General features: G+C 38.0%; 1 protein-coding gene across 1 annotated transcript in view; it reads left to right on the top strand.

The window, feature by feature from the left end:
* Positions 1-20785, top strand: part of PLCB1 (phospholipase C beta 1) — a 682471-nt gene that overhangs the window by 450719 nt on the left and 210967 nt on the right. The window contains exon 4 of the mRNA XM_022556517.3: positions 8439-8576. Coding sequence (XP_022412225.1) covers positions 8439-8576 — 138 coding nt within the window. The remainder of the gene's footprint in view (positions 1-8438; positions 8577-20785) is intronic.

Below are 20785 nucleotides of genomic sequence, written 5' to 3'. Positions count from 1 at the left end.
TAACAAAGAAACTGAGTCATAGAAGGATTAAGAAAACTCACGAGGTTACATTGCTTTTAATTGGCACATCTGAAACTCAGAGTCAGATAGACAGGATACAATTTCTGCTGTCTCCCTCAGTGTCAGAAGTCCTTAGCATCTACGCTAAGCACATGGATTTTCCAGAAACTGCAAAGGGAGCATTGTTTGTGTTTGTCATTGCTAAGGAATTGTTGGGCCTTCTTTTTTTAATATGCTTGATTTTCACTTCTGTTCTGAGGTTTCAGAAGCCCCTTTGGTGCCCTCTAATTGTATCAAATACCGTATAAGGAGGCAAATCCCACAACAAAATAGGAAAAAAAAATATCTCACCAGTTAAAGGACTCATGGACCAGAGAGAACTTAGTAAATATTATCTGCATTCTTTTAACAAACAGGCTTCATTATTCTAAAACTTGGAAAAAATGATAATGAAACTTACCCAGAAGCACCACGCTCCCCCTCAACCCACCCCACCCCCAAAATGTAATGCATGTCACCCGCTCTGTGGGGGATTTTAACCAGGACGGAACATATGCGGACTAATTGCCTGCTTTGCACACACCGCTAGCCCTCAGGACATGTGGCTTTTTATGCACTGGAGTGGAAATGACGGTGTATACGAATTTTGCTGGGAGTTAGGTGGTTGCATGTGTCACAGAAGGCCTGGGGAGAGTTTGAAACATGAATGACAAGCTATCTATACTTTAGAATTTTTAAGTTTGACAAATACTGACTCCATGAGGAGGAGGAAGCTCACTTCTTTTCCCACTGACTTTTTTTAAAAAACTGCTATATATTTCATGCACTTTGACTTTCAGTAAAGATTACTGTACAAATGATGATTGAACTTGGCTGTTTGGCTCCCATTCTTTCCTAGCAAGACAAGTGGTACCACTAGACCATATTTCTTTCCTGTTTTAATTTCACATTCGGATTATTTTGTACTTTTAGGAACTGCCTAAAATATCACTAAGGGAGATGACTTGAATGGATGCTGATTTATTTGTTTATTCTGCCGTTTGAAATATTTGCACTATTTTTATATCAACTCCATCAAATTGGCTACATTTTTAACACAATGTGATACAGAGAGGGCTTAGACTTTATGATCCACTGTACCCGGTGGCAAATCTTCCTTCCCCCATTTTACAAAACTGGGCAAATTACTTTACCAACCCCCAAACCTCAGAGTTCTTATTTGCAAACTGAGGGGAAGAAAAACATAGCTACCTTTCAACGTAGTTTGCAGATGAAGCAGAGGGAAAAATATAGAACAGCTAGGATGGTGCTTGACAAACGATTACTAATTAGAACTTACTGTGGCTATATTTATTATTTTTTATAGAGAACTGATCAGCTAGGAATCTAAATCTACTTGCCCTAATGAAATTCCTTCAAATGTAGATCCCATAGAATACATGAAGATTAATCAATATCAGGACCAAATTTTATTTCTTACAGTCATTCCTTCAACAGTGTAACAGACATTTTCTGTGCACTCATATTCCACTGGCCCACCCCAGCATTTACCTGTAGAGTTCCTACATAGTCCTGAGAATGTTTTCTGGCCGTAATGCAAGGGAGTGGACATCCCAGGAGAGATGCTCCATCAACAAGAGATGGGAGTTGACAGGTCGGTACTCCAGTTTCCAGGACCCTTGGGGGTATGTTCACACAGTCTTAGGGTTGCGCTGGTTGGATTGAGCCTCAGTTGCCCAAAGTGGTAATCTGCTCTATATCCTACATACTGTAAACATGCTATCTATTGGCTTTCTTTCCTCCTTGTCTTACTCTGTCATTGTACTTCCTGTGATCACCTCCAAAGTAATGTATCAATACTTGCCCCCAGATCATTGACCCAGGTCTGTTTCTGAAGCATCAAGACAAGCATCCTGTTAGCTGAGCATGTGTACTGCGACCTAGGAGCCTAGCTCAGATAATGCAACTTCTTAAAATAACAGCATTTGTGCAGCTCTAACAAGTATCACTTGGACATCTCTACATTCTGGGGCTTACTTGTTCCCAGGAATCCAGGCAGCTTATTTTAATCCCCTTTTTATTCTCCTTCTGAGTGTCAGCTGGCTGAACGCCTCCAGCACCCACTTCCTCTTTCTCTTCATTCTTTGAAACTACGTAACTCTGAAACTACGTTAAAACCACACCCTGAGCTTGTTCACTGAAAGGAGGAAAACCTCAAGCAGTTAAATTTTACGTTAATCACTAGAATGCTAATTGGAGATTTTCCTTGAATTTATATCTCTCTCCTCTGTAGCCATTCCTAAGGATAAACAAAATTTTAGCTGCATGGATATGCCTATGATCAAGGGGAATATTTTTCAGGGTGATTGCATTTACATTTCTTCTAAAGTATTTATTTTTCTTTTAGATTTGAACAGTCTGTTAGTTTTTAGCTCAATAAACTCATGTCTGGCACCTTCAGGACACTTTATTTTGGATGGAGATGCATAGCCAGGCCAACTAAATGTTTTCTTCTCCTCCAATAGATTTTTTTACTTGTACATGGAGGCCTCCCATGAGTGCAGTGAAGACTGTGTATACAACTTCATCACCACTCTATCCAAACAAGTATAAATAATCTTGTTATGATAATGCCTCTGTGAGATATGAAGGACTGTACTGCTCTTTTTCTTTCTAGTATTTGCCCATAGTCACTTTTCTTTGTCATAGTCAGTCTGTTCTCACTTTGCTATTTCCTCCATCTAAAGAAATAGCTGAAAACTATTCAAGCCACCCCCGTCCTCACTTACAGGAAAAAAATGGATAAACAACGTCCTCCAAGTTTTCCCTTCTGTGTAGGAGAATGTTCATGGCACCACATTTCAGAGTTAAAAATCCATGCAAGTGGAAACTTTTATCTGAAAAGGCTTGCTGGCTGTGTGAGCTGCCTAAACTACTGGTATATCCTGAAGAAGAGAATAGTATTCCTCATGACGTTCATAAAAAAGAGCAAAACTTTTGCAATGAGAGGTGTGAGAATAAGTATTGATTCAAGGGGTTTGTTCATCTATGTTTTATTTTCCAAAAGGCAAATGTTAAATTCAAAACCTTGATGGAAAACCACCCTTGACATAAGTTTATATCTTTCTTTCACAACAGATTTAAATAAAGCATAAGCATGCTAATGTCATTTTAATCTAACAAGGAATCTATCTCTTTCATTTCTAACTGTTGTACTGAGTGTTAATAGAAAGGCTTTTATATACCTGGCTCTTTATCTGAATGATGGATTAAAGTTACATCTATATAATTTTAATTCAGATCAAAAATATTGTATTAAGTGCTGGGAATAAAATTAACCTAATATGCAAATTGTTCAATAAGCCTAACATCCAGTAAAGATATATTTTATGGGGATGAAAAATGAGTGAGGTATATTTTCTGCACCAAGAATGTTTTTGGTATCAAAATGAAATCTAAGGTCTTGAAAGATTTTTTTTTTTACTTTGCATATGTCTGACATACAAATAAAATAGCTTTTCTTTGAAAGTCATATATATTAAGGAATGAAGGTTGAAACTGGGATTTGACTCTTTTAAAAAGCATCTTTTAGCATGTGATTATCCTTTTTATTAATTTCTATTTTGTTGAATGATATGTTATAATTATAGTAATGCACACCTGTGTCTCAGGTGTAGGCGGGTCTTGACTTTCTTCAGTTGCCTATTACCTAGAAATGGGAATCATTAATCTGAGAAACTTCACTTTCTTTGCAGCAGAACTGAAGAAATTTAATCACGAATCCTAATGATTAAGAGAAAATGAACTTATTTAGTCAGACAGTCTCTATTTTGTAACACTTATGGGAATGAATAGAGATGATCCTTCACTTAACATTAAAATTACACTTAAATTATAGCTGCCAGGATTCTTAGTTGGTCTGGCTAATTCCAATGGTGGAGACACATGTAGGATATTCTCTGGGGAAAGCAGGCCTGAGTGCCAGCTTAGTGAAACTACGAAATTTCAAGTTCACCTCACCTCTTTTTTTTTTTTTTCTGAGCTATATTCTTTAGTGTTCTGCAACAGAGAAATTGGACATTTTTACAGAGTTGTGGGGATAGCTTGTTTTCTTTGTAAAATTTTCAAAGAATTTATATCATTGCAGGGACCAAGAAATATGTTTGAACTTGGTAGTCACCTACGTAGGTAAATCCTTTTCTGAAAACTGGTCAGGAGGTTCAATCAATGAGAAACAGAAATAAGATTCCTTAGTAGAATAGATTTTGGGAAGAGGGTGGTTTTTATGCAAGCTGTCTATAGGTTTTTTTTATTGTTACAACATATTTTGATTTTGTTTGTTTCTGAAATGCAGCCACCCATATCCCCAGACCTGAGAAACAACTCCCGAGAGACAACCATTTTTTAGACATATTTACTTTATTTTTTGTTTGTTTTTGTTTTTGTTTTGGCCATCCCACGTGGCTTGCGGGATCTTAGTTCCCAACCAGAGATTGAAACCCGGGCAGTGAAAGCACTGAGTCCTAACTACTGGACTGTCAGGGAACTCCCTAGACATGTTTACTTTAAATCCTTCCACTTACAAGTTTCTCCAAACACTGGGTGCCTTTGCTGTTTATTCTTCTAGATAATTTCCCCCTTTTGCCTATTCTCTGAGGGTCTCCTTTGCTGAAAACAACTGAGGGCAACTTTTGGTACTTGAAAGGACAGATATCTTTTCCAAGTATACCCTTCACATAACAATCTGCTCAGTAATGAGGAATGAGATTTGAAGCCACCACATCAGCTTGGGATGTTGTGTTCAAAATAGAAAACAGTACAGGTAAAAAGAAAAGTGAAGTCATGTCCTAAGAGAGATTTCTAACATAACCATGTTTGGTGTTGATAAAAATGAAATAGATGAAGAAAAGGTACAATTTTAAAGAGAAATAAAATGATTAATGATGGAAAAGAAAGTAAAATATAGTTTAAAAACTACTATGATCCATCACCAAGAAAAGGTATTAGTAAGAAAGTTGCTTGTTATATATTTAAACGATTTCTCTGCTTGCTTTCAGAACTACATAATTTTAAAATATTGTGGTTTCTCTTGAATTTCTAAATTTTATTTCTAAAATTTCTTGCACCTCCTGTTCATGCTCAATACTTTTTAAAAATCTATTATTGATGTATAAATGTTAACTATCTCAGATGTAGATAGATATATAACAATGAACTCTCAAATACCTACCCCTCAGATTCAGTCATCATCATCATTTTGCCAGCCTGCATTATCTTCCCAATCCCATATATATATGTATGTAACCATTAAACTATTAGTGGGAAAACTTAACAGAGCTGCCACAAAGAGTTGGTCATCTTTCTCAAAACTTCCTGTTGACTGTACCTAATAGTATTGTTAGGGACAGTGTGAATCCCCGAATCCCTCTTCCAGAATTATCTTCTATTCTAGGCACCTTCCCTCGGTCCTCTGTACTTGCCCGGGGTTCCTATTTCTCAAGGAAAACTCAAATGAATCCCTGAGCCCCACACCTAGTCCCTGAAGTTCTGAGAGGTGACACTCTTTAATCCATCAACTATTAATAAGTGGGCAAAAGTATTTTTAATGGATATGTGAATTAGGCAGCAAAGTAGTATAGAAGGAAGAGAAAATACTTGAAAGAGAAAAGAGCCAGAGGGTGAGTCACATGGCTGTCAATGGAAGGAAAGAAAGGATACAAAGTATAGAGCGCATTCAATTCCAAATATTGTCCCATTAAATGTTGTAGAACCGAAGATATTGGTGGACTTTTTAATCACTGATTTAACACTAGGGATTTATAATTACAAGTTTCAGGTGGTTTCTGAAGTTTATTTTTCTCTTCTAAGTACACACAAAAAATTTTTAAGTACTGATCAAATGTATTTTCTCTTTGAAACTTGCCTCAATGGTGATCAAAACCTAAGATGCAGTTGTTTCACAGAACAGCTGGTATCATTCTTTAATTAGCCTTCACAAAAAGTCCATTCTTTCGGAACATTCTCCTTTAATCTTTCATTAATGGTAAAATGTTAAACATTTCCCTTTTTGCTATGATTGTTTATTTAATATTTTTTTACTGTGTTCTTCTCCTTTTCTAGGTCATGCAAATTGATACTTTTGTGATAGCATTTGATCTTTCAAGGAGGCCTGATGTTCTTGATAAATTCTCAGCTTGTTAGTCAAGTTGAAATTTTGATTATATTGGGCACAGCTTTGAAATGGGATTTCCTCTCATCATAACTTACCTGAAAATGTTCCTCTTCATTCGGCCGAACAGAGGAGAAAGTTTTATTAACTAAAGAGAGAATTAATGTCACCAAATCAAATAACTCAGCTGGAAACGTTTTGTTGTTTCTTTCTTGGTTTTTTCAAGTTTGCTTTTTCTTTATAAGCGTGCTGTATATAAAAACCTCAGAAGGGAGATCAGAATAACCAGCCTAAGTCATTAAGCCCTGTTGGCCCAGCATTTAGCTAAATAAATAAGAATGTAAATTTATTCCTTGCTCAGAAGCTGGCTGAAAATTTGCCAAGTGATTGATTTGATGCTAATTTTCTGCATGAAGCTGTTATCTTCTTCAAGGCCTGTATGAAAGGAAAATAAATTCAGCCAAAATGGCGGAGCCCTATGTAGATTTTGTTTTGAATTCAGAAAATTTGGAAACCTCCTTTGCCCAGCAGGACTATATCTCCAAGGGATCCATACTTATGATGTCACAAAGAAGGCAACTTGCTCTGAAAAGAGTGCAGAATTTCTCTATGTCCAAATCCCATTACTTTTTGAGGATAGAACTGAAATAACATATTCATGGCAGGTGCCGCCATGTGGCTCACTTTAACAGTCCTCTCTGTCAGTGTTCAGTGTGGAGAAAGTCCATGCTGTGACCCTCAGCTAGGTTTCTGCCCCAGCCCTAGGTGGCATTGTTGTGTTTTGATTCTGCCAAACCACCCTCTTCATTTCAATGTGTTCATGAATTGAGGAGAAGGATGAGATTTTGCATTTCACTATGTGATTCCTGGGATAATTTGAGGAAATAAAGGGAGAATTGTGACACATAAAAATGTGTTACTGAATGAGAGTATGACAGAAAGAGCTCTTGACTTAGGACCATAAGTCTTTTTTCCAGCTTTATTGAGATATAATTAACACACAATATTGTGTAAGTTTAGGTGCACAGCATGTTGATTTGTTACATTTATATATTGCAAAATGATTACCACCAGATTGTTAGCTAACGCCTCCATCACCTCACATAATTATCATTTCTTTTTTGTGGTGAGAACATTTCAGATCTACTCCCCTAGCATTTTTCCAATATATAATACAATATTATTAACTATAATCACCATGCTATACATTAGATCCCCAGAACTTATCTTATATCTGTAATTTATACCCTCTGACCAACATCTCCCCATTTTTCCCACCCTCCAGTCCCTGGTAACCACTACTCTAATCTCTGTTACTATGAGTTCAGATTTTTTAAAATAATATATAAGTGATATCATGCAGTATTTGTCCTTCTCTTTCTGACTTAGTTCACTTAGCATAATACCATGAGGATCGGGACTTCCCTGGTGGCGCAGTGGTTAAGACTCCACGCTCCCAATGCAGGCGGCCCAGGTTCTATCCCTAGTCAGGGAACTATATCCTACATGCATGCCACAACTAAGGAGCCCACCTGCTGCAACTAAGACCCAGCACAACCAAATAAATAAATAAATATAATATAATATAAAAAAAATACCATGAGGATCTGAGGATCATAAATCTTTATGCAGAAATTCTCTCTTCACAACCTTTGGGCAAGTTATTTCACCTCTCTGGGCCTTTCTGGGTTGAAGGACTTCAACTCATACCAGTTTCTAGTAAGAATAAAAGGCAACTTTACCTAGAGAATATCATACTAAGTGAAGTAAGCTAGACAGAGAAAGACAAATATCATATGATATTGCTTATATATGGAATCTAAAAATGTGATGCAAATGAACTTATTTACAAAACAGAAATTGATCCACAGATGTAGAGAACAAACTTATGGTTACCAAAGAGGAAAGGAGGGGGGAGGGATAATTTAGGAGTTTGAGATTAACGTATACACACTACTACATATAAAATAGATGACGAACAAGGACCTACTGCATAGCATGGGGAACTCTACTCAGTTTTTGTAATAACCTATAAGGGAAAAGAATCTGAAAAAGAATATATATACGTATATATCTCCAAATCACTTTGCTGTACACCTGAAACTAACACAAGATTGTCAATCAACTATACTTCAATAAAAATTTAAAAATTAAAAAAAAAGAATAAAAGGCAACTTTGTTTTTAAGGCATTCTAACTCTAATTCTTTTGATATTATGCTCTAAAATCTCTAGCTAAGACTAAATATTTCAACATTTATTATTATCCAGGACCCCAAATTACGTGAACTTCTGGATGTGGGGAACATCGGGCGCCTGGAACATCGCATGATAACAGTGGTGTATGGGCCTGACTTAGTTAACATCTCCCATTTGAACCTCGTGGCTTTCCAAGAAGAAGTGGCCAAGGTATGTGGATTGAAACTTCTGAAGCTTGTCACCTCTATCTGAATCCGTATGACATTGTCCTGATTCCTATGAAAGACTTTGAGTTTTTGTCATATTTAGCATGTGTTAAAATTCCATCTAAAAATCATTCTGCTGCCAAGTAGAAGTGTAATTCAAACACTTCCAAGTAATGGCATTGGCTTAGAATAATGGATATTTTACATTAGAAAATAAGGCATTTTATATAATTTCTTTGCAAAAGAAAATATAAATGAAACCACATTCCATTTCACCTAAGCATCTTATCCCAACCCATTTTCTCAGCCTTACCATCTTCTTTCCATCCCTCTCCTAGAGGGCAGACATTTCAGTACCTATTTAACTTCTTTTACCATGTGCACACTTAACCCATGGTTATGCACATAGTAGCTGCTCAATTAATATGGGAAAGAATGAAAAGTTTAAAATTTTAAATAATAATAAATATTTATTCAGCCATGGACTAGAAAGATGAATTAGACATCGCCCTCTCCATTAAGGAGTTGCTAGTTTACTAAGATAGTGGGCCTTTCAGATGCATACAGAAATAACTAGAACAAAGGCAAGATATATCAAACAAGAAGCTATGAACTTCTGGGAAACTTGGACTCAAGTTTGATGCTTTCTCTAAAAATGTCCAACTGCCATTAGAAGAGAACTGAAATGAACATATTGAAAGAAAAGTTTTCTTTTTCCATGTTTATAGTTTATAAGATACTAATGATGATCCCGACCCTTCATACAATTTCTTTCCAGAGTTAAGAATATGAATCTAGGAACAGTTTGAAGTCTGCAGATCATGTCTGTGCCCTTACACAGCTTCTCACATCATGGATCAGAACTATGGGGTCATGTCAGGCTGTTGTTCATTGCCTGAGCATTATGATCTATAATTTTTTAAGCCTCAGTGCTCTGACATTTTTTTGAGCTACACCAGATAATCTGACCTGACCTCTAATTCTTCAGTGATTACGGTAGAGGTTTATTTCCAAAAGTTGCATAACATCAACTTCAATTCTTATAATGGAATAAATAAAATGCCAACTAGTTTTGACACACTGAGGTCTTTAGAAACTCCTCATCAAGACTGTGTTACAAACCCCATCTATTTTCTCTCTTTAAGAACCAAGTCACCCATTTACTTCTATGGTATAATTTATGCTTGGAGAGAGACTTCGGTTCAATGAAACATTGTCTGCGTGACAGCATTGTACTTGCCTTGCAATCATTCTTATTCTGGTACCTGCTGGTATTCTGTTGAGTGTATACACTTCACTTCTCAATATATGTATGTATGGTTGGATGGATGGATGAATATAGATAAACAAATACTAAATATTTCTAAAATATTTTTAAAATATCATTCCTGAAATACAGTCATATTCAGTTTCTTAAAAAAATGACCAATTCATGATATTCATTAACTCTCAGTTAAAAGCATTCACTAAATGACAGTGACTTTCAGGGAGGCTTTTACTGTGAGCGAATATAGTTTTTATTACAAACAAATCTGCATATCTTATATTGCGTTAAACCTTTGTGCGGTTGAGTCGAAAGCATTTTAATTTCCTCCTCTCTGTGGGCTTCTGCTCACTAATTGTCTTTAGGGATTTTGATTACTGAGCCCTGTAGTATTCCCTGTCAGAAATGAATCTATAGACGTTTTTCCAGCAGCTACTTGCTTAGTATAATTAATGAAGATACAGAATATGTTTTGCCTTCCCAGACTGTGATATTCTATAGGATACTTTTCCTCCATTGAAATTGCTCAGCCAGAAGATTAAAATTTGCAAACACCATGTACTCTGAAAACTTAATTTCCACCCTTCTAATTGTCAGCACTGTCTCATAACATCACACCTTCTGTTTAGTCTCCGGAGCCAACATACCTAGTACCTTGCATAGTGCCAGCACCAAAGGAAACAGTTTTCCTCATTATGCAGAACACCCTACAGGGACCTGAGCTTCTTTGAAAGTCAAATGTCTTCAGAAAAAATTGTTTACCAGGGGATTCTGGCTCATTCATTCATTCAACACACATTTGTCAGGTGCTTTCTGTGTTCCAGTGTCAGGGACACAGCATTCTGGAGGAAATAAATAGATAAATCACGATGATGAAGTACACTTACTGTGGGTCAGATGGAGGTCTGTGTGGAAGGATATAGCAGGATGAGAGGGTATGAGGATGGGGGAAGGGGATTATTTCTTCATGGAATGCTCAGAGAAGGCAAAAATCTGAAGAAAGTTGCTCAATTGCAACAATATCATAGATTCCTGAGAAATCTCTTGAGTCGATTAAAAATTTTTTTATCAGAGCCAGGACTTCAGCTTTCCTAAATATATTATTCCAGATTTGCGTGCTTTCTTTCTTACATAAATCACTTGAGATTGAATTTTTTATTTATTCTTTAAGACAAGTGACTCAAAAGTGGATTGGGAGAAAGCTGTCTTTCAATTTTTCCCTCTGTAGTTGGACTAAAAGAGTGGTATCTTTTGCAATTAAGTAAAAGTCACTCTTCTTGTTATGCAGCATGATTTGCCGACTCTCTGTGTCCTAAAGATGGACATTCCCTGATCTCTCGAGGGATACCTCCCTTTAATATACCTGGAAAATGGGTGGTTTGTTTCACATTTGCCCTCTGAGTCTCACACTTCTCCCTGCATCTCCTGCTTCCCCGAGGACCAATGAACACATCCACATTTGCTACCCCTGGAACTCCTGGACTTCAGTCCCCCTCTCTGGGATGCCCTGACCCCTCCTCAGAGCTTCAGGGGGGAGGTGAATACCATCATCCTTCCCTTTACTCTCCCACTGTCAATTCCCAACGGTCCTCCGCGCACAGCTACGTGAATCCTGGCAAAGGTGGAGGTACCAGCAAAGGAAACTAGCAAAGGCAACAGAAGTCGATTTCTTGTATGGTAATGTAGGCTTTTGAAGGACTTTGGCTTTTATTTTGAGGGAGATGGAAGCCATTGGAGGGTTTTGAGCAGATGGTGGACTTGGTCTGACTTAACTCTTTAGTCAATAATGGACTGCAAGGGCAGAGGCAATAATGGAAGCAGGGAGATCAGGTAAAAAAACTGTAGAATATTTTAAGTGGGTTATTAGTATCTTGGACCAAGGGGGAGCTATGTAGGAGATAAGAAGGGGTCTGAATATCTGTATCTACATCTACTTAAAGGAAGAATCCAGAGCATAAACAATTGCAATTGTATGTTGCATGTGAGAGAAAGAGAAGAATCAAGGATGATGTTAGAGTTTTGGTGCAAGAGACAGGAAGGATGGAAATGCCACTTACTTCAAAAGGAAAGTTTAAAGTAGAACACATTTGGTGGTATACAACAAGGCTTCAGCTTTGATTATGTTCAATTTGAGATTATTATTAGATACCCAAAGAAACATGTTGAGTAGGCAGTTAGATATATGAACTTGGGGTTCAATGCCAAATATAATGCAACAGTTTGGAAGTCATCAGGTTATCGATAGTATTTAATGAGGCAGGATGAGCTCAGCCAGGAAATGACTGTAGATACAGAAGATGTCCAAGACCTGAGTCACTGATACTCCAACATGAAGAGATTGAGGAGATAAGAAAGAATCAGAAAAAGTAGGCTGAGAAGGAGTAGCCAGTGAGGTGGCAAAGAGGCCAGTATGTGTGTTTGGAAGCCAGGTAAGCAAAGTGTTTCAAGAAGAAGAGAGTGATCAACAGGATCAAATGCTACTCATAGGTCAAGTAAGATGAAGGCCAAGAATTGACTGGTGGATTTAAGGATATAGAGGTCATTGGTGACCTTGATTAGAGCAACTACAGTGGAGTAGCAGGGTCAAAGTCTATTGGAGAGGGCTCTGGGGAATATCAGTGGAGGCAAATTAAGAAACCAAAAGAGATTGCTCTTGTGAGTTTTGATGTAAAGGGCAGGGGAAAAATGAGAAAGATGCTAGAAGGGGGAAGTGAGACCAAGAGATAGTTTTTAAGATGGGCGAAACCACAAAATACATGTATGCTTGTGGGAATGATCCTGTGGAGGGAAAACAATGTAAGTGAGTCAGAGAATTGCTAGAGCATGTCCTTGAGCGGGCAAGAGAGTGGTAGGATCTAGTACAAGGCTCAGTAAAGTACAGCCTGAGGCCAAGTCTGACCCACCACTTGTTTTTATAAAGTTTTATTGCAACATAACAATGCCTATTTGTTTACAAGTTGTCTATGGCTGCTTTCACTAGACATAGTTGAGTAGTTACGACATAGAACATATGGAGTACAAAGCCTAAAATATTTACTCTCTGGTCCCTTACAAAGAAAAAGAAAATTGTTGACTCTCTCTTATTCACAAATAGAGGGGCTGTGCTCAGACAGGAGCAATGGCATTTAATCAATAAGAGGAGGAAAACTGGAGTCCAGCAGTAGAGATGCTGGTAAATCGTCCATGTAATAGAGGGAATTGTAGATGTTTTTTGATTGCTTCTGTTTTCTCAGTGCCAAAGACAGAAGTCAGTAGCTGAGAGTAAGGACTATTAAATCCTCAAGCCTTTTTTCCACACCAGTTGGCGAATTTCTTTAAATATCTGACTGGTAAGGTTAACATGGACTGCAAAAGACAGATCATTTACATCAGCTCCAAAAAACAGTGTCATTTGAACAAGTTAACTGATTTATCAGGTCAATGCAAATTTTTCTATTGGTCAAGAAGTCTGAAGATAAAATAATTCTCTTCTTCCTGCCCAGTTCTAGTCCCTCTTTCTAATATTGTGCTTTCCTTTGAGGTGGGAGGCTACATAGAGATGTCTAATTGTGCCTACTTCTTCCTGCAGTCGTGCAACCTAAACACCATTGTGTAGGTTAAAACAGATTGCTCTGAGCCAGGAGCAGGGTTCACAGGATTGCCATATGCTGGTGTTTACTGTCAGGTCTCAGGGATCCAGTATGTAACTCATGGGAGATCACTCTTCATCAAGAGAATTTCAGTAAGAAATGAATCTGTCTCAGGATTAGTAAAGAGGAATCTCTGTGTGCAAAGGCAACAGAGGTGGAGCCTTCCCTGTTTGGATTTAGAAATCTAAAATGATTTTCAGCATGTCTTCCCTCTGGGTTCTGGTCCCTGGAGGCTCACCCCATCACCCACCTGCCCAATTCCTATCCCAGATCCTTGTTCAATCCAATATAATAGCGAGATGGCCTATCACCCCAAGAGACAGGATTTGAGATTCCAGCTCTGATATTCAGTTCTAATTGGTTAGATATTCTGATAGGCCCCCTGGGTAGATACATTGTTGAACCACCCCCCAGTTTGGCAAATTTCAGCCCAGACATTGTTTCAGTGTATTAAAATGCAGTGGATTATGACAGCAAGGATCCAGGGGGTTAAGATTGAGATGCCTAATGACAGAGCCATGAAGGGGAAATTTTGTGTCCAATTCTCTGCACAAGAATTGAGAGATGCCATTGCTTCCAATCCTTAATATTTTACACACTAAATTCTCTTGAGCATTTATAAATTGGAAAAACAAAATTAAAAAATTAATTTTTTTTGTTTAGCTATGCTACTCGCAGGGACTTGACCGGATTTTTTTTAACTTTGATTGAAATATAATATGCACAGAAAAGTGCACAAGCTGTAACTATATAACTTGATGAATTTTTGAAAAGAGCACACACCCATGTGAGCAGCACCCCAATAAAGAAACAGAGCATCACCAGCACCCCAGGTGTCTACCCTACTAACACACCCTATTTTAACCTGCAACTTTATAAATTAGTTTTACCTGTTTTTAAAATTTCTGTAAATGAAATCATAGACTATGTTTTCTTTTCGGTCTGACTTCTATTACTCAAAATTTATATTTATGAGATTCTTCTACATTTTGCATGTGGTTGCACTTTGTTCATTCTCTTTGCTAAATAGTATACCATAATTTATTTATCTATCCTATAGTTTGTGGACATTCAGGCAGTTTCCAGTTTAGGGTTATTACAAATAGTGTTGTTATAAATCAAAACTACAACAAGGTATCAACTCACACCAGTCAGAATGGCCGTGATTAAAAAGTCTACAAATAACACATGCTGGAGAGGGTATGGAGAAAAGGGAACTCTCCTACAGTGTTCTCCTACAGGGAATGTAAATTGGTGCAGCCACTATGGAAAACAGTTTGAAGTTCCTTTAAAAACTAAAAGTAGAGTTGCCATATGATCCAGCAATCCCACTCCTGAGGATATATCCAGAGAAAACTATAATTTGAAAAGATATATACACACCAATGTTCATAGCAGCACTACTTACAATAGCCAAGACATAGAAGCAACCTAAATGTCTATCAACAGATAAATAGATAAAGAAGATGTGTTTATATATATATATATATATATATATATATATATATTCACACACACACACACACACACACACACACAGCGGAATATTACTCAGCCATAAAAAAGAACGAAATAATGCCATTTGCAGCAACATGGATGCACTTAGAGATTATGCACTAAGTGACGTAAGTCAGAAAGAGAAAGACATGGACTTACACAGTGGTCCAGTGGTTAAGACTTTGCGCTTCCAATGCAGGGGGTGTGGGTTCAATGCCTGGTTGGGGAAATAAGATCCCACATGCCATGCAGTGTGGCCAAAAAAATAAAATAAAATAAAAAGAAAGACAAATACCATATGATATCATATGTGGAATCTAAAATATGATACAAAATGAACTTATTTATGAAACAGAAACAGACTCACAGACATAGAAAACAAACTTATGGTTACCAAAGGGGAAAGCGGGTGGGGGCGGGATAAATTAGGAGTTTGGGATTAGCAGATACAAACTACTATATATGAAATAGATAAACAAAAAGGTCCTACTGTATAGCACAGGCAACTATATTCAATATTCTGTGATTAAACCATAATGGGAAAGAATATGAAAAAGAATATGTATATATATATATGTATAACTGAATCACTGTACACCAGAAACTAAAACAACATTATAACTCAACTATACTTCAATTTAAAAATAAAAATAAACAGTGTTGTTATAAACATATGCCTTTCTGTGAGGTATGTAATTGCTGGTCATAGGTCTTCCTATGTCCAGCCTTGATGGATATTGCCAATTTCCCAAACTGGTTGAGCCAGTTAGTTTTCTAAATGTTAATTCACTCATGCAAAAAGAAACTTTAACAGAGGATCTCTGTCTGCTAAATTATTAGATTTTGAAGTAACTGTCACAGAATAAATGTGCTCTCCAAAAATATGTTCTATAAACTGACATCAGTTTTCAATAGCTATTTCAGAATTTGGGGGTAACCTCTGTCACTGCTGCAGGTATGAATATCATAGACAATCTAGTTTACTCATTTGGGGAGTATGATCTGGGATTTCCTGGAAGTTTGCCTTAACTGCATCCACACCATTTGCTTGCCCACCATCCAAATAGCTTGCAAGCTCTCTGAATTTCCTAATTAGCTCTCATATCTCTTTCCTCATCCTGCTCCCCCCTCCCATCTTGTTCAAGTTCTTGATGGGTCCCATCTGTAGACGCCTTCTACCTCATTTCCTAGAATCCTCTCTTTGCTCTCCAACTCTGTGTGTCTATCTGCTAGGAATGATCCTAATAAACCTCAAACCTGATCTTGCTTCAAATCATTTTTATTGCATATTACCCACAAAATGAAGTTTTCTGCCCATATCATTCAGTCATTCATTTAATGAACAAATATTCATTGAGGGTGTAGTATGTGCCAAGTACTAGGGATTTATCCGTGACCAAAACAAACATAGCCTCTGCCCTTAGGTGTCAGTGAATCACCACTTGGACCCTAGCACTATTCTGCCTCAACTGTTCTAAACCACCTGTGATTCTTTCTTCCTTTATAATGGTAATTCTGTGCCCTCAGAAGTGTGTGCTTTCCTAGATGTCCCTTCTCCATTCTGTCCAGAATTTCCAAGCCTCCATAGGGACTCAGCTTACTCACCCATCTCCCCTTCTGTTTCATGCGTTCCATGAACAACTGATGGTTCCTTCCTGTTTTTTGATGAACCCCATGCATATTTGCTATTGCATTTCTCACACTTTAATTATCTGTCAGTGTGTCTGACACCCTACCCTGGATTTGTGAGCTGCTTAAAATCAGAAAATATAGCTTAGTCATTTGTGTTCCCAAGATCTACCTTAGTGCTTAGCCGGTATTAGGCACTTAATAAATGTGTGCTTTGGCAGAAAAAATAAAAAGAAAGAAAGGAAAAAGGAGGGAGAGGGGAAGGGAAAGAGCAATAAAGGGAGAAAGAAGCTTATGAATTCTTGAAAGCAATTGATAGATCATGAAAAATTGTAAAGCCATGGAGACTTTGAACATCATACACTCCAATATCCTCATTTTTGAGTTCAAAAAATTGAGGCTCCTGAGCTAGTTGCTCCAAGATCCCTTCCCCCCAGTACAGAACTCCCCCTAAGGTTTTCCAGGATTCTTGGTGGCTTCCAACCTCATCTTTCCCGATCCCAACCTTGTTCCCACTCAAAGTCATTGTCACTGTCATCCCCCTCTACCCACCAGTTACCACATGTTTTCTGGAGAAAAGAGAAAATATCTTCAGCTCGCCAAATAATTGAGATCTTTTAGGGGAAGGAATAAGAGAAGGTGCCACAAAGGGGGGGCTTTTTTTAAGAAAAAGAAATAATAGTCTACTAAATGAAATAGAAAAGAAAAAGAGGGAAGGGTCCTGCCACAGCCTCCTCTGGCCATTCCTGGTATAGAACTTGATTCCTCAAAAACCTTGGGACTTTTCTTAGACTGTCCTTCAAATTAATAATATAGATATTTAAAACTGACCTCAATAGACACAAAGTTCTTACATTTCTTTTTATTCTGAGACATGTACATTGAGATAATAATTTTCAAACACTAATGGATATTCTGTACAAAATGTGAAGTTGATCTCATTTCCTTTTTGAATTTAGCACCAACTTATGGTAAGTGAGCAATGGATATGTTTGGCTTTTCTTTAAATGAAAATGATTAAGAAAAAGAGAATGAGGTACCATATATTCTTTTCAGCAATGTATTTTGGGAAATAATGGAAAACTGTGCTGATCTCCTTGGGGGTAGACTATATGTGCCAAAAATATTGCCATATTGAATATATATTGCTTTTTACACATGTGAAAAGTTAGCCCTCTTGGTTATTGTATTTTATGAGATCTTCATTCACTGCTATTCCTGGCCTTCTCATATGCCTATGTCATCTTAGGATATTCCCCCCACCCAATCATAAATAAGGACCAAGTTCTTGCCAGGTCAATACATTGCACTGTTAGTCTTGGGATTTTACAGTTGTGGATGTCCTTTGTTGGAAAATGAGATTTACCCCACGTTCTGCACTTGAGTTTTGGATGAGTGTGGGGCAGGTGAAAGATGTACATTATAAACTTTCAACTTGTGAAAGTGTTACCCATCTGGAACATCCATATAAAAGTTTAAAAGTTCAAAAGTAAAAAAATATATAAAAAATAAAATAAAATAAAAAAGACATTCATTAAAAAAAAAATAGAGGGGAAACAAAAGGCAACTCAGATGGTAATCTCTTCTTACACTCAGATAAGAACCAGCAATTGCAATTCTGTTGATTGTGGAAGAAATCACCCTCGCCCACCTCCCCCGCCATCTCTTCTCATTCCTTAAACATGGAGCTTCTTTTGAACCAGGCATTGTTCAAGGGTGCCACAAAAAGGAATTAATGCTTAACTTAAGGGAAAGTACATATGCAAGGACACAGAAATGATCGTGATTTCAGACTGTGGGCTACTGTTAGTCCACTTTCCCCAGGAAAAGACAGGAAACTGCTTAAGCAGCAGCATCTTCGCTTTTCTTCCATCCATTCCATAACACAGAAATAAGCTGCTTCCCACTCATTCCTCTGCCTCCCTGTCTTCTGAGCCTGGCAGCTGAGAAAGCCCTAATTGTATTATCTGTGTACCTTACCTTAAAGCAGGCACAAAGATACATTTTAAAAACTCAGGGCTTCCCTGGTGGCGCATGACTAAGAATCCTGCTGCCAATGCAGGGGACCCGGGTTCGAGCCCTGGTCCGGGAAGATCCCACATGCCATGGAGCAACTAAGCCCGTGCGCCACAACTACAAAGCCTGTGCTCTAGATCCCATGAACCACACTACTGAGCCCACGTGCCACAACTACTGAGGCCTGGGCGCCTAGTCCCCGTGCTCCACAACAAGAGAAGCCACCGCAGTGAGAAGCCCGCACACCGCAACGAAGAGTAGCCCCCACACACGACAACTACAGAAAGCCCATGCACAGCAACGAAGACCCAATGCAGTGAAAAATAAATAAATTTTTAAAAAAAGAGAGTTTACAAAAAATCACCATGGGCTTCCCTGTTGGAGCAGTGGTTGTGAGTCCGCCTGCCAATGCAAGGGACACGGGTTCGAGCCCTGGTCCGGGAAGATCCCACATGCTGCGGAGCAACTAAGCCTGTGTGCCACAACTACTGAGCCTGCACTCTAGAGCCCGCGAGCGACAACTAGTGAAGCCTGCGCGGCCTAGAGCCCGTGCTCCACAACAAGAGAAGCCACCGCAGTAGAAGCCCATGCACCGCAATGAAGAGTAGCTCCACTCGCTGCAACTAGAGAAAGCCCGTGTGCAGCAACAAAGAACCAAAGCAGCCAAAAATAAATAAATAAATAAAAATTTTAAAAATCACCATAATTTTTTATTATGAATACACAATGATGAAGAGAATGGATAAGTCACTAAGACATGACATAAAGGAAGAAGAAATCTAAGAATATTTGGCTTCCGTGTTTAATTACTGTGGAAAAATACCTGCTATCCTTTGAAAGTGGCATGTTGATCTGTTTCATCTAATGCCTTAATATCAGTTGTTATGTTTCGGTTTCCAATGCATCAAATGCTCCCAAGGAATAAGATGCTCCTAAGAATAAAAAACAAAATTTTTGAAAATACTTTAAAATAATCTTCCTATTGGCTATATAATAATAATTCATTCATTCACTCAACAAATACTTAATTGCCTACTGTGTACCAGGTACAATGTTGAGTGCTGGGGATAAACTAGACAAAAATGATTGTCTTCATGAAGCTTACTTAATGGTGGGTGTAGGGTGACGATAACAAAATAAATAAGATGGTGATAGGTTCCAGGGGGAAATAAAGCAGGGAAGAGAGATAGGAAGTGTTGCGGGGGGGGGTGTATTTCAATTTTAAATAAGTTGGTCACATAAGGTTACACTGATATGATGAAGATGTTGGAGTGTGTCAAGTGGTTATCATGGAGGAGAGTGATGCTGAGATAGATGTGACCCAGTGTGTTGGTGGAAGGGAATGATAAGCAGGGAGGAGAACAGGGGAGAGGCGAGAGGAAGAAGATGGGGGATGTGACAGGTGACCCAAATAGTGGTGGGTGGCCACTGTGAGAATTTTGTTTTACTCTCAGTGACACAGGTATCTATTACATCATTTTGAGCAAGGGATGGATTTGGGGTGATGTATTTTAACAGGATTGTTCTGGTCGCTCTGTTGAAAAGCTACAGTAGGGGTATAGAAACAGAAACAAGGAGAGCAGAGTGCTTGGGATAGAGGTGGTGAGAAATGGTTAGGTTCTGGATGTATTTTGAATGTGAAGCCAAAAGAGTTACTGAATGTACCAGATACATGAAATAAGAGAAAGAGAGAGCTAGGGATGATCTCAGGGCCTTTTGGAATTTCATTTATTGAGAGAGGGAGTGAGTTAGGAAGGGAAAATCAGATATTTGGCTTTGGACATAAAATTTAAAGCAGTGTTAGCCCAAAACAGCAAAATGAGCACAGGTGTGATCTCTTATCTCTTTTGAGTTACTGTGAATATGATGATAAAGGAATATAAATACACAATGATGAAGAGAATGGATAGGTCACTAAGACATGACATATTTTAGTAAGTTTGCAGGAGAAGAAAATGGAAAGAGGAAAGTGATAAGATAGAGTCAAGAAGACCACAGTCTAGGTTACATAGAGAGTTACAGCCAAGGAAACTCCTGACCTACTCAGAAACAATTGAGACATGCTCTAGACTCAAGTTCTACCAGCCCAGCAGAACATGGAGTAAGAATTGGGGGTGAGAAAAATAACCTTCTACTCCTTCCTCCTGGTCCTCATGTAGAATTAATCAATAACCAATT

This window comes from Delphinapterus leucas, chromosome 15 (genome assembly GCF_059928025.1).
Source record: "Delphinapterus leucas isolate spDelLeu-1000000601 "Yukka" chromosome 15, BTC_Dleu_Yukka2, whole genome shotgun sequence".
Taxonomy (NCBI): domain Eukaryota; kingdom Metazoa; phylum Chordata; class Mammalia; order Artiodactyla; family Monodontidae; genus Delphinapterus; species Delphinapterus leucas.
This window is presented reverse-complemented; position numbering and strand designations above follow the sequence as displayed.